The sequence below is a fragment of the Notothenia rossii genome, assembly GCF_949606895.1.
Source record: "Notothenia rossii genome assembly, chromosome: 5".
Taxonomy (NCBI): Eukaryota; Metazoa; Chordata; class Actinopteri; order Perciformes; family Nototheniidae; genus Notothenia; species Notothenia rossii.
Window position 1 is genome coordinate 88,409,460 of NC_136903.1, and position 14,821 is coordinate 88,424,280.

Consider the following 14,821-nt stretch of genomic DNA (forward strand, 5'->3'; position numbering starts at 1 on the left):
AAGTGTCATGTTATAAGGAAGGGACCGTTTTGCAAGATAGGAATGACCTTAAAAGGGAACTTCAGGGATTACTGTATCTTCAGCCGCTATCTCAGAGTATGGTCAGGCATTCACTCGTCTTGTATGTATAAGGACTGCTCTGATGTTTTAAAGTATTTTAATTAACCTTTTGGTTTATTTGTACTCTAAACTTTTTAAATAAAAGTTTTATTTTTGTATTGACTTGTGTTTTCTTTCACTAAATAAATACATACATTGCATAAGTCAGGTAAAAGTCTGTGCTAAACGAATTCACAGAATTGAAAGTAAAAATGGCTTTCAGACATAAAATGATAGTTCCTATAATATTTTATATATTAACTTATCTTAAATTACATTCTATCCAACTTTTGTGTTTGTAAGAGATTATTGATTCTATCCCACGTTGTATTTTAAGTCTGAAATAAATCACCACAAGTTATTTGTGGTGTTTTATGTTAAAATGATTCAATTTAAAATGTTATACTTGTCTTTCTTTGTCTTTATTAAGATATTAGCACAGACATGAGCACTGGCTATTCTTCCACAGGTCCATACACGTTATGCAATTTTTTTTTTAATGAATTTATCTGGAATTGTCACAGTGACTCATAGAAGAAAGATTGGTTTCTCTTCTCTTAGATTACATGTTTTACCATTCTGCTTTCCATGTTTTCAAAGTAACAGAGAAACGGTGACGGCCCTGTATTTCAAAGCTACAGGTGCTGGGAGACAGTCAAGGAAAAAACTACACAGAAATGTGGACATCTGCTTTAATGACCAGTAAAGACGCCCTGTACAGTTCTCTTTAAAAACATTTATTTGTATATTGAATGTAACTCGTCCCGGGGAGGTTAATGCAAAGACATGTGCATTTGGACAGGAATCAGAAAATGACTTTAGGATGTTCCTCTTTTCTTAGAAGCTACAGCCTGGGCAGTTGTTATGATGAACGGGAGTCACTCGTGTGTTAGATTAGACAGCATAGCAGTGTCAGACAACTAGGAAGGAGTTTTAACATGATCCTAAAAGGAGAGTTTAAGTTAGGACACAACACTGACTGCACTTATGTAAAGTGAAGCCAAGGTCCTGGTTTAATGCGCATGCATTGTGAAGTCAAAGGTTCTTTATTCATTTTGTATACAAAAAGTAATTATCTCCTCAATAAAGAGAAGATTTTTTTTGTTTTTGGTTGATTCGTGTTCTTAAAATGTTGTTTTTTTAATATTGTCTTCCATGGAATTGTTATGAACATTTGAACTTCCTCTACCTTATCTGTAACTTTCAAAGCAACTCATGAAAGGACGATTAGAGAAGGCACATTATGCAAAGACACAATGACACCGCTTTACATGTTCACCGTGCACGTAACAGACAAGACCAACGGTTATGGCCCTGTATGCAAATCTAGAGCTGTTGGGAGGCACTCATTGAAAAACTACTACAGAAATGTGAACAACTGCCAGAATGAACACTAAAAGAGCCATGTGAAGTTGTTTTTTAATGAACACTAAAAGCATACTTGTCAACCCTCCCGATTTTCGCGGGAGACTCCCGATTTCATTGCCTTCTCCCGGTTTCCTCCCGGGGTCATATTTCTCCCGCATTTCTCCCGATTTCTGACAAAATCAGATTTAATCAGGACTGTTTCCACTCGGACTTTAATACAGCTACACCATTGTTTGGTTTCCATGGTAACACGTCTCTTTAGTAGCGCGCGCAACTGAAAGTCTGAGAGGGTGAGGCAGATAGTCACAGAAAACAGAAAAAAAAACGACAACTACTCTACTCTCTGCTCACTCCTTCCCTGCCCACACATATGCTCCATCAAGGACGGTGCTACAGGCCGCAAGGCAGTGCACTTACAACTACAATATAAGCATGTTAATGTTAATCTAACAGCTCCGGCGATCCACTAGCACCCCCACCCCCATTTTGCATTTTGAAATGCTCCCGGTTTCTGAGGTCTCAAGGTTGGCAAGTATGACTAAAAGAGCCATGTGAAGTTGTTTTTTAATGAACAAACAAAAGCTATGTTTATATTTAATGTAACTCCCCAAATCTCATTGTGTGTATCCTTAAGCTCTCAGAAACATGATGATGATAACACGTTGATTTGCTATCCTGGCTCCAAAATGGTGGAACAGCCTGAGCTCACCAGAATGCGTACAAATGACACGACTTTGCAAAGTCGTGCAATAGATACGCAGAAGTCCGTTTTTGCGTGCATATGATACGCCCACGTTACGTTTGTTATGAACGTATGTCAAATACGTTTTTTTCTACCATTTTCTCCGACGTTACGTTTGTTGGGAACGTATCTTAAATGCGTTTATTTTCTACATATCATTGCCATTTATTTAACCCTAACCCTAACCATAACTCAATAAGCTGCTGTGTCGTTTATTGCACCGCAAACATTAAAACTGTCATTGGAACGGCGATCAAGCCTGAAGCCACAGAGCTCTTTGTTTTAATGTTTGAGGTGCAATATCAGCGTATCATATGCACGCAAAAACGGACTTCTGCGTATGCACGCCTTTGCAAAGTCGTGTCATTTGTACGCATTCTGGTGAGATCAGGTTGGGTGGAATGAGCTCCCCATTGAAATCAGGACAGCAGAAAGCTTACACATCTTCCGGCGCAGACTGAAAATCTCTTTCGACTCCACTTCGAGCGATAGAATTACGCACAAAGCACTTATATACTAATAAAGGACTGGCTTATCTAAAGCCAGTTGAGTAGCTCTTGAAATGTTTGGCTCTATGAAACCTGATGTAGGCTACTTCTATGATTCTGTTTTCTTCAAGGTTGTATCTTCCTGGTCGAATGCACTTATGGTAAGTCGCTTTAGATAAAAACGTCAGCTAAATGTAATGTAATGTAATGATCAACATAAATGAGGGAAAAAAATGTACTTCATAAACTATAAACATTAAATAATGATGATGCATACCTGTTATAGATTGTAATGCCTTTGGATTGGGCAAATGCAAAAGTACTACAGGAAATATCAGAATGTCTCAAGACTCATTTTTATGTTTTGCCTTTTGTCTGTCACGAACTTGGAAACACAAGGTAAAGGACTCAAATGCACGACCCGGGAGACAGAGGTAAAGTATGAGCAAATGCTTTATTTTCAAAAATAGGAATACAAAACAAGATCGACGCTCTTACACAAGGTGAAAAAAGGCTCGAAAGAAAATCACTCACTAAGTTAGGAACAAAATGTACAAAGTAAATCAGGAGCATGAATCAGGCCTGAGATAAGGTAAGTAATTGCTGGTACGCAGACTACTGACATGGAGACAGGACGAACTGACACATAGATAGAATGGGAGGGATGGAACCCCTCTTCAATGGTCACACATGCAGAGCACACAGTGACATGTGTTCTCTGCTTTTAACCCATCCTAGTACCAGGAGTCTAGCACTGGGAGCAGTGGGCAGCTTGTGTACAGCGCCCGGGGAGCAATGGGAGTGAGGGGGGAAGGGGGGTTTCCGGTGCCTTGCTCAAGGGCACCACGGCAGGGCAGGAGGTGAACTGGGACCTCTCCAAGTAGCAGTCCACACTCCATATTTAGGTCTGGTCGGGGACTTGAACCGGAGACCCTACGGCTCACAGTCCAAGCCCCTACTGACTGAGCCACTGCCTGACAACACAAAACAAAACAAGGGGAGACGGGAATTTAAACGAGAGGTAACGGGAGACACACACAAGGGTTGGGAGTGAAGGGACCTGGAATGAAACCTAACAGGTGAGTGTCAAAACAAAACAGGAAGTGGGAGACAATACAAAAATGTACTAAACAAGAAACATGAAACATAACTATAGACTGCCAGTGTTTCCCCTACCATTGTCTTGGCGGGGCGCTGCGCCCTGCCAACAGAGCCCCGCGCCCTGCCTGAAATTCAAGGTGTTTTTTTTGTTTTTTTACATTTTTTTTATTATTATTTAAAATAATTAAATATATATATAGCACCAAATTGTAACTGAAGTAATCTATCTACGGTCACGTTTCACATTGAACATGTGCTCTTTTATTAAATAAACTAAACGCCTATGTTATTTATCCAATGTGCATGTTTCAGTGTCTACTGCCGTGCGTATTCACATTCTCCCTCCGTTCTGTTTCTGAAGGGCGGGGCTCCGCTCCCCGGAGAAGGACACAAACAGCCTGCCCAGGTGGACGCGCGCGGACGCGACAACGAACGTAGCGTGCGCATTCTAAAAATAGCTCACAAATGGTGAGAAGGTACCGCGGTTTTGAACTACAGTATTGAATTCGACAGAAAACAACAATGAAACGCCAGCAGAAGAATAGTCTAATGAGTTGGGTGAAAAAGACAGGTGATGTGAGTTGGTTTATTCAGTAAATTAGCTCCGGATAATTGGATGTTCTGTCTACACCTGTTGATGTGAGGCTAATGCAGGATTTGCTAGCTTGATGCTACCGGCATTTAGCGGCAGTGACTCAACAAATTGCCACTTAAAATGTATCGTCAGCAATGTATGACAAGCAGACTGCTTGTTTAATGTTAGACTCACACAAATAGCTCAATATGATCATAACACGATTGCTTTCATATCAGAGATCAGATGAGGTGGAGCTGCCTCCAGCAATAGAGGATGAGGCAGAGAGCAGCAGCAGCACAGGGTTGCAGCAGGTATATTATATGCTGTAGTCAGGTGATTTAAATGTATCAATGAAAGGAAGAAGTGTAGGCTACATGATAAGAAGGGAATACAGTTTGAATTAAAGTAATAAAGTACAGTGTAACACTGTACTTAATTTTTAATGTACAAATACTTTGTTACTGTACGATATCAATAACAATAATCCACAGCTCCTCTCTCTGCTCCAGAGGATAACATTTTTTTGGGTGCCCCGAAAACATGTTTCGGGGTACACGAGCAGCACCCTGCCAAGGCAGTAAACCTAGGGGAAACACTGGACTCAACACTTTTGACGGGACACAACATTGTCTAAATGAACTGAACAATCTGTATTGTATTGGTTAACCCTGCAAAATGCCTTGTTCTGAAATCATTATGTAAAGGTAGATATTTTTAGAATGAAATGCATGAGAGGCTAACACAGGAAGCTGTTGATATGAAGGGAAGTCACTCTGGGGCTTTTAGATTAGACAGCATAGCAGTGTCAGACAACAAGGAATGAGTTTTAACATGATCATAAAAGGAGAATGTAAGTGAAGAGTCTGCTTTCAGACACAGTGCAGGCCACACATATAGTTTGTATGTTGATTATTTCTGGTAACATAATCCTGTATTTCTGTGCAGTCACAGTTTTGAAGCTCTATACTTTCAAGTCATGACCACAAAAATTAGATGTTTAGAATTGGATAAGGCCCTGGGAAGTGAAACCTTTTTTTAATTACTTTCTTAAGGCTGGAATATCTATGGTTTCCCACACAGGGAGAGCAAAGGCCCCAAAACATATATTAGCTACTGCTAAAGCCGGGTTGCCAGGAGCAGAAGATAGTCACTAAAATAAGCAGCTTACCTTTCTATTCAAACTAAAAACTTGTTTTCCGCTTTACGATTGAGGCTGCTGGACAGCGAGAGGACGCTGATGTATCTTAGAAAACATATCAAACTGGAAACACACGCTATTTGTGAAACACAAGGCTGTTCAATCGTTTCTTTATGGACACGATACAATAACATACTGGGAAGACTTGTGCATCCAATATAAATGCACATACTGTAACATGGGCAATGCGGCTCCAAAAAATGTGTACGTATTAAACAATGAACAACTCATTTTCACATGGAAAAGCTAAAGATGCTTCATCGGGTTCTGAGAAGCCTTTCAAAGCCATTCACCATTTTTAATTAAATTACAATGTTTGTTATCTTTCACTGTTTGCACAGTACAAACTCTACATTACATTTCATTGAGATGACACTTAAAGGTGGGGTAGGTACGTTTGAGAAACTGGCTCGAGATACACTTGTTGTTAAATTCCATGGAATGCTCTTAACATCCCGATATCAATGAATATCTGAAGAGCTTTGACAACAAATCCATACAAAAATGTCATCTGTGGAAGAAGCCGTAGTACTTTAAAAAGCACGACCAATCATTTTAGCCGGCCCTCATTGGTCATGTGTGCGTTCGTGTGTGTTGGAGGAGGGGCTCTGTGAGGAAGGGGTAGATTTGTTCCGGCTGTGTATTTTCAAATTCTAGCGCACTCAAGCTGGCTTCTCCAAAATTAAATGTAATAAAAGTAAAGCGACTTAAATTAAGTTTAATTCAAGTTTATTCAAGGTGCTTTACAAAAATGAAAGACATTCAGATAAAGGCATTTAAAATCAGTCATTAAAAAGCAAATATAATAAAATAAACATTAAAAGAAAACAAATACATGAATAAAAAGTTACAGTGCAGTTTAAGATGTGAATAGTTCACACAGAAGTTCCACTTTACTGATGCCCTTCTTTAACGTTTCTCCGAACATGATCTGTGTACGCTTTTATGGCACATACGTCCCGAGCAGTATACACAGAGAAAACCAGCCAGGGCAAAGTCCCCAGACTCTGATTCCCTGGAGTTACTAGCCCCAAATGTTCATTAACCAAAAACGAAACACAACCGCTCAGTTTCAATTAAAAGCAGCGGCAAAAAGAAAAGTCTTCAGCCTGGATTTAAAAGTAGTAAGAGTTGCAGGGTAATAAACAATAAAGAAATAACCTCAGAACAACGAGGAACATGCAGGTACAGAATATACACTACTGTACAACTCAAACCATTGTAAGCGCTGGTGCATTATTTGAAAGTGGCTACACCACAGATTTGAAATTCAATATTGTTCAGTTACCAAAATACTCATGTTTTGAAAATAAATAAAATAATTCCCCGATCAAATATATTTTGATGCAAGAAAATGTGAAACCTAAAAATTACATTTGACAAAGAGTGCAATTCAGATTGGAAACAGTGACCTCTGTACTTTTTAGTTTGTAGACCACCTCACAAGAAAGAGTCTTCTGGGCAGATCTCCTCTCAATCGTTGTGACTTCAAAGGCCTCATAAGGAGGAATCAGCACTTCTGTCTCCGACTCCCCCAGCTTAGAGAACAGAGAGACGTCTGCTCCCAAGCATGTGATAATCTCAAAGCATGACTTGTCTCCAAACCTTTCAGCTTTGGGGTACCCAAGCCTTGAGCTGGAGGCGAAGGAGCCAAAGCGAATCACTCTGTTGAGAACATCTTGGCTGAAGCTTCTGTTGCTTCTGCGGTAGACCGTTAGACATCGTTCCTTTTCCGGTTTGCGAGCGTTGAGAGTCTGCAGGGCGTCAGTCAGGAAAAAGTGAAGAGCGTGATATCTGAACGTGGTCCTGTACTCATTTCTCTGGGTCCGAACTGCTTCATTAAAATCAAGATAGATGTTTGGGTTGTCGAGGGTATACACATAAATAGCCACAGCTTGTTCTTTCCCCAGAGAGGTGGAACGTTGCTTTCCTTTCTTATACCCCCGTTTCTTCTTGTTTTTCTCTCCTTCATCCCAGGCCCGTTTGAATGTGCTGTCAGTGTTTTTCTCATTCTGCAAGTATGTTTGCACCTCCATCTTCATGCTGTCTTTGCAGCCATCGTACATGTCATCAACAGACTCTGGAGCATCGTCCAATGGAAGGAAGCCATCTAGCCTGGTTATAGCACGGTTCTATAAAGAAATAACAAACGTTATAAGAACACATGATGTTGCTGAACAGTCTTACTTACAGTAAGTCAGTGCACAGCTGTTAGTTGAGCAAGCCATCATTCAGCAGATACGCACCATCGCAATTCCTGTAGAGAGTCCATGAAGGAGTAGCACTGCCGTCCAAAATGCCATCTTTGCCATCCTGCACCAAAACCTGGAGACACTTTTGTCAATTTAAATGTCTGGCAACTAGTGGAGTCAAAACAGCCTTTAATGTGAGCTGTCTCTGCTGTCTTGGCTGACTATGACGGTGCAATGCACTTATATAGTCAGCAGTAAGGAAGTGTCATGTTATAAGGAAGGGACCGTTTTGCAAGATAGAAATGACCTTAAAAGGGAACTTTAGGGCTTTCTGTATCTCCAGCTGCTATCTTAGAGTATGGTCAGGCCTATTAGCATACATGACGATTCAATTATAATGCATTAAAGGTAAAGAGAAGAAACTACTTCTGAGAACAGCTTGACTAAAGTGCAGAGTTGCAAGGTTGTTTTGTATACAATAAACACATTACGTTTAGCTGAGGCTTTTATCCAAAGAGACTTACAATAAGTGCATTCGACCAACAAGATACAAACTAGAAGAAAACAGAATCATATAAGTACATCAGGTTTCATGGAGCTAAAACATTTCAAGTGCTGCTCAACTGGCTTTAGATAAGCCAGTCCTTTATTAGTATATAAGTGCTTTGTTAGTAATTCTATCGCTCGAAGTGGACTCGAAAGAGATGAGTTTTCAGTCTGCCCCGGAAGATGTGTAAGCTTTCTGCTGTCCTGATTTCAATGGGGAGCTCATTCCACCATTTTGGAGCCAGGATAGCAAACCCACATATAAGCCAATTCATATGTTTAATAACTACCTTTTGTTTTGTACTATTCAAAGATAGGGTTGAAATTCATGAGTGAGTGAAATGTGAAGCATTTGATCATTGAATTTGGACCTGTAGAATTCAAGGTTTACAAATAAATAATCAAGGAGACAGCACAAGTCATACAAAGGAACACTTACAGTAGTAGCTTACATCACTTTTACACATGTGAATGTTAAGTGTAGAATTGTATACAAAGCCAATTGGAGACATACTGTAGTACATTTTTCTCTTTTGTTTCCTTTCTTTCAGTAAACAATATTCTAGTAATTCAAAGAACCTGTTCATTGACTTCCTTAGAAACTGCTTAATGCAAACACTGTCACAAGAGACACATAACATTTCTCTCATTACATATATGCTATCACCTCTTCCTTCCCAAAACAGAAAGCAGGTTTGCAACCCGTTTACGGTTTGCAGCTCTTCACTAAAATGACACAACACATTTGAAGAAACACATTATTTATTTTTAAATTAGGTGCAGATGATATACAGACTGACACGCATGACTGTTCTAAGTTAGACTTCTTCATTTCTGCTTTCTTTAAGGTTACATTATGCAAATGAATAAAACAGTGCCGTTTACGATGTGAATAATAAGAGACTATTTATGACATCATGTCTCTATTTAAATTATATCCAAATACATTTAAGTTAAATCACTATCAGCCAATTGAATAATTGTGCATGTTTTATTAACATCTCATATGTGAATGTGTGAGAAAGTCTATTTCAAATTTGAAAGAGTGACCTCTGTACTTTTTAGTTTGTAGACCACCTCACAAGGAAGATCGTTCTGGGCAGATCTCCTCTCAATCGTTGTGACTTTAAAGGCCTCATAAGGAGGAATCAGCACTTCTCTCTCCGACACCCCCAGCTTAGAGAACACAGAGACGTCTGCTCCCAAGCATGTGATAATCTTAAAGCATGACTTGTCTCCAAACCTTTCAGCTTTGGGGTACCCAAGCCTTGAGCTGGAGGCGAAGGAGCCAAAGCGAATCACTTTGTTGAGAACATCTTGGCTGAAGCTTCTGTTGCTTCTGCGGTAGACCTTTACGGCCCGTCCACACAGCGGCGGGCCTGTTTGAAACTCGACCAACAACCAATCACATGAATCTCCCGCCCCTGACACACAAGCAGCGGTTTGATTGGCTAGAGCTTGCACTGGCATATGATTCGATTGGCTGACGCTTCTGCCGAGGTTCAAAATTTGAACATTGCTCAACTTTTGCAGCGAGCCACGCCAGCAAAGCTCCGATTCGCTTCCCACAATGCAGTTCGGCAAAAAGTGACGTCACCACATTCAAAGTGAATGGTGAAGCTTTCAACGCACGCCGCTGTGTGGACGGGCCGTTAGACATCGTTCCTCTTCCGGTTTGCGAGCGTTGAGAGTCTGCAGGGCGTCAGTCAGGAAAAAGTGAAGAGCGTGATATCTGAACGTGGTCCTGTACTCATGTCTCTGGGTTCGAACTGCTTCATTAAAATCAAGATCGATGTTTGGGTTGTCGAGGGTATACACATACATACAGTAGCCATGATCTGTTCCTTCCCCAGAGAGGTGGAAGGTCGCTTTCCCTTTTTACGCTTCCATTTTTGGTTGTAGTATTTTTCTGCTTCGCCCTAGGCCAAAGTAAAATTCTTGTCTTTGTTTTTTTCACTCTGCATGTGCTCCTTCTTCATTCTGTACTCCATCTTGTCTTTGCATCCAGTGCACACGTCATCAACAGAATTTGGAGCCAAATCCAGCGGCACTTGACCTTTAACCCCAGGTACTGCAGAGCTCTGTAAAAACATAGAAAATCAAATGTAACTTGGTGTTAAGCTAGAATAAAGAGCAGTCACACTTTAGCATGTTGTATACTACCTCTACACGTGCTATGAAGACTCCATGGGTGTTTCTCAATGTCGAGTAAGGATGCTCCAGAGCCACTATTTCAAGGATGCTACATCATCATGTTCCAATGTCCAGCATACTTGAAATTCTGCCGAGGCCGGCGTACTTCGTAGCGAGAAATTTCGAGGCTGCACATGAGTAGACTCCGCGGTTTTAAAATACCCACAATGCTTTGCGCACGGACCAATTTCCAAATCTTTGGCGGAAATCGCGTTCCATTTAAGGCGGGGCCTCGCATATGACGCACACCTGCACACCTGTTAGCCAGTTCCACCATTCTTCGTTTTCCGAGGCTAGGAAGGATTCTTGCCTCGCTTCTGAAGCAAGTGACTCGGAAGACATGTGCTACCAAGGAAGCGTCCTCGACATTGAGAAACACCCCATATGTCATTATTAATGCTGTCCAAACTGCACTCATTGCCATTTTCCACCGGCTTAGAGAACTGCACACAAAACTCTTTCAGTAAACAGCATTGTTGGCACTTTCTATGTAAACTATTCATCTGTTATATAAGTAGGCCTGCTGTTAGTGACCTGGCCATGAAATGTGAATTTATTGGAGAAATGGTTTGACTTACCACAGTTCATTTCTCACACAGTGGGTGTTCCTCAATGTCGAGGACGCTTGCTTGGTAGCACATGTCTTCCGAGCGTCTTGCTTCAGAAGCGAGGCACGAATCCTTCCTGGCATTCGGAAAACAAAGAGTGGAACAGGCTAGCAAGTGTGCAGGTGTGCGTCATCTGAGAGGCCCCGCCTTACATTTTCCGCCACAGATTTGGGGAAATTGGTCCGTGCGCAAAGCATTGTGGGGATTTTAAGACCGCGGAGTCTACCCATGTGCAGCCTTGAAATGTCTACTGTACTACTGTACATGTATACAAGTATCTTAAATCAACTTCAACATATCTTTTTAATTGCTTTTGATTCAATTTACAATTTAAATCCCTTCTTGGCGCTTTGGTGCTCTGTAGCTTGTAGGCCACACTGTGACTGCACCATGAGTCGTTTGTCAGGACCTCATAAGGAGGAATGAGCACATGTCCCTTTTGGTTTGTAGCAGAGTAATGTGTTATATCAGCACCAAAGCATGAGTAGATCTCAAAACAAAAGACTGCTTTCTTGAAGCTGCCCAGGTAAAAGCACCAAAACGTTAGTGTTGATGACATCGTGGTCAAACTGTTCTCATGTCCTGTGATATGCGGTTCTGCACAATGTCTGGTTTTCACGCAGAACTTAAATTGCATCAGTGAGGAAGAAGTAGAAATAGTGGAACCTAAATGTATCAGGTATTTGTGTTCAAAATGTAAGAAGTAAAAGTAAAAAGTTGTCAGAAAAATAAGAAGTGGAGTAAAGTACTGATACCAGAAAAATTAATCACAATTACGAAGTATTTGTACTCCACTACTTCCCACCTCTGGCGATACCTGTAGATCAGAGGTATTGGCCATTATCTATTTACTGTGAAGTACATTTTGAGACCCTCTGTGATGTTAGAGGTCTCAGTCAAAGCTATAGCTTCCTCTGAGCTGAATCTCTGTTTCCAATTTCAAACCTGAGTCCCTCCAGGATAAAAACCTCTGGTCAAAGGAAGTGTCAGCTGACTCCTGAACCCCATCATTCCTCCTCCACAGTAAACCCTGATCAGTCTCGTGGATCCTAACCCGTCCTGACTTTCCCCCCCGGATCTGATCCACGATGACCGAGAGGACGGACGTGAGGGATGTGAGAGAGGTCATAGGTCAAAAGCAGCTCTGCAGGAGGTCATACCTGCTCTAATGATGGATTCAGTGGAGCTACAACACAACACAGTCATGTGCTCGAGTTTACAATTATTATTTTTGATCATTCTTACTGGCTGCTTTCTCTTAGTTAGACTATTTTACTACTGTAACACAATCTGTAAATAACTGCATTCCATTACATGTCACTTGTTAGACGCTTTTATGGGGTTTAAACCTGCTGTGCTCCCCTGATCCCAACACCAACGCACAACACACTGCGCCACACGCCTCAATTCATGAACTGAATGCTATCATTCTACCTCTACATGCTACACCTTTTTAATGTGTTTTTTAAATACTGTTACTGTACTTATGTTGTACACCTGGATGGGTACTATTGTAAATTGTGTAATTGATATCGCTAGTATTGTACGCATGCCTCTTAATTAACATTTGGCCTCTTTACTTTTGCTGTAACAATGTGAATGATCTGTTGGACTGAAACATGTTTTCTGATTCTGTGGAAGTCATATTCATATCTATATCTACAATTAGTAGCCTAATCTTAGCATCACAATATAACAGTAATGTATCCTGATTACTTTCTTTTCGATTAGCTCCTTTACCCGAAATGCCATGCAGATAAATACAAGAGACAATACATATCAATAAGATGGTTTTTACTTATTATCTAAGACAGCAGAACAATTTGACACCAAGAAACAAGATATTTAAGATCTAAAATGATTTTATTGATATGAAAACCTGCCTTTCATTCAGCATATTCAGGCAGTAGCTTCATCACCAACACTGAAACACATGAGCACATACTAGTTTAAAAAAGCAGAAATAAAATCTGAGCTGACAGAAAATGATCAGTTTTAGTTTAACACACACAGTTAAGCTCACACACACTATTTTATGAACATGTAGGTTCACCTGCTGAATTAAAAACAGAACAAATGAAGCAAAGAAAGTGAAAACCATGAAGTAGATTCAGGAAGTAGAAGATTAGATTCACACCTAAAGCATTATCCTACAGAACAGAACAGCTCAGAGAGAACACACACACACACACACACACACACACACACACACACACACACACACACACACACACACACACACACACACACACACACACACACACACACACACACACACACACACACACACACACACACAATACGGTGCTGCCCTCTGCAGGTCAGAGACTGTCAGCATCATCAGAATGTGCAGATTATTCAGATCAGACCAAAGCATGTGAGTCAGATTACCGGCAGATGGAGATTATTTAAATCTGTCACAAGTTAAATATTAGTCAGATATATTTTTCAGTTTTTAAGGAACCCAGTGTACACTCTTGAATGGCATGAATCGAAAACAAGGATCCAATGATAGCTTTTAAAGAAGAGAGTTTTGTTCTCAATAACATTGGATAAAGTACTCTATAGATCGTGTGGATTGAATTTAATTTATTTATTTAAAACAAGGGACAGTGTACATTTAATCAACATATTAAAAACATCTAAAAGTACTCGAATTAGCCAAAATACTAGTTTTCACCGATAGTCCCTTTGCCAGAAGGTGATCCTAAAAACAAGAATAAAAACACCAGTACATTGTTAGACCAACAAAATGTACATATTGACCATAGACAACATCAGTGACTACAGGTAAGGAGCTAGTCATGATGATAAAGAAAACATTCACAATACACACACACACACACACACACACACACACACACACACACAATACGGTGCTGCCCTCTGCAGGTCAGAGACTGTCAGCATCATCAGAATGTGCAGATTGTTCAGATCAGACCAAAGCATGTGAGTCAGATTACCGGCAGATGGAGATTATTTAAATCTGTCACAAGTTAAATATTAGTCAGATATATTTTTCATTTTTTAAGGAACCCAGTGTACACTCTTGAATGGCATGAATCGAAAACAAGGATCCAAGGATAGCTTTTAAAGAAGAGAGTTTTGTTCTCAATAACATTGGATAAAGTACTCTATAGATCGTGAGGATTGAATTTAATTGATTTATTTAAAACAAGGGACAGTGTTCATTTAATCAACATATTAAAAACATCTAAAAGTACTCGAATAAGCCAAAAGACTAGTTTTCACCGATAGTCCCTTTGCCAGAAGGTGATCCTAAAAACAAGAATAAAAACACCACTACATTGTTAGACCAACAAAATTGTACAATATATACAATACATATTGACAATAGACAACATCAGTGACTACAGGTAAGGAGCTAGTCATGATGATAAAGAAAACATTCACAACACACACACACACACACACACACACACACACACACACACACACACTATCAATGAGCCTCTGTTTAACTCTGTGCTTGATGAGTAGTAGGATGAGGACTCTCTTATCGGTTGTGGTATTGAATTCCATTGATGGGATGCGTGGAATGAAAAGACAGTACTTTTCCTAAATGGGATGGTGCAGCCTCCCCTAGCCGCACCTCTAGTAACCCTCTGGTTGAGGTGGGCTTTAGGCTGATGAAGCCAGACAGAGGAGGAGGAGCCAGCCCACGAGTGATTACATGACATGTTACTTG

General features: G+C 40.4%; 1 protein-coding gene and 1 pseudogene across 2 annotated transcripts; both read right to left on the bottom strand.

Annotated features, from left to right (window-relative positions):
• Positions 1-5,649: 5,649 nt before the first annotated feature.
• Positions 5,650-7,981, bottom strand: LOC307041649 (ecto-ADP-ribosyltransferase 5-like). The gene is made up of 2 exons (XM_079685100.1): positions 7,820-7,981; positions 5,650-7,705 (listed from the first exon to the last, which is right to left on the bottom strand). The coding sequence occupies exons 1-2, from the start codon at positions 7,883-7,885 to the stop codon at positions 6,944-6,946; spliced, it is 828 nt and encodes a 275-aa protein (XP_079541226.1). The 5' UTR covers positions 7,886-7,981; the 3' UTR covers positions 5,650-6,943.
• A 1,356-nt stretch (positions 7,982-9,337) lies between these two features.
• Positions 9,338-11,953, bottom strand: LOC307038922 (ecto-ADP-ribosyltransferase 5-like; annotated as a pseudogene). Its single transcript has 3 exons — positions 11,918-11,953; positions 9,962-10,230; positions 9,338-9,835 (listed from the first exon to the last, which is right to left on the bottom strand). The product of its transcript is annotated as an ecto-ADP-ribosyltransferase 5-like (transcript).
• Between the last annotated feature and the right edge of the window lie 2,868 nt (positions 11,954-14,821).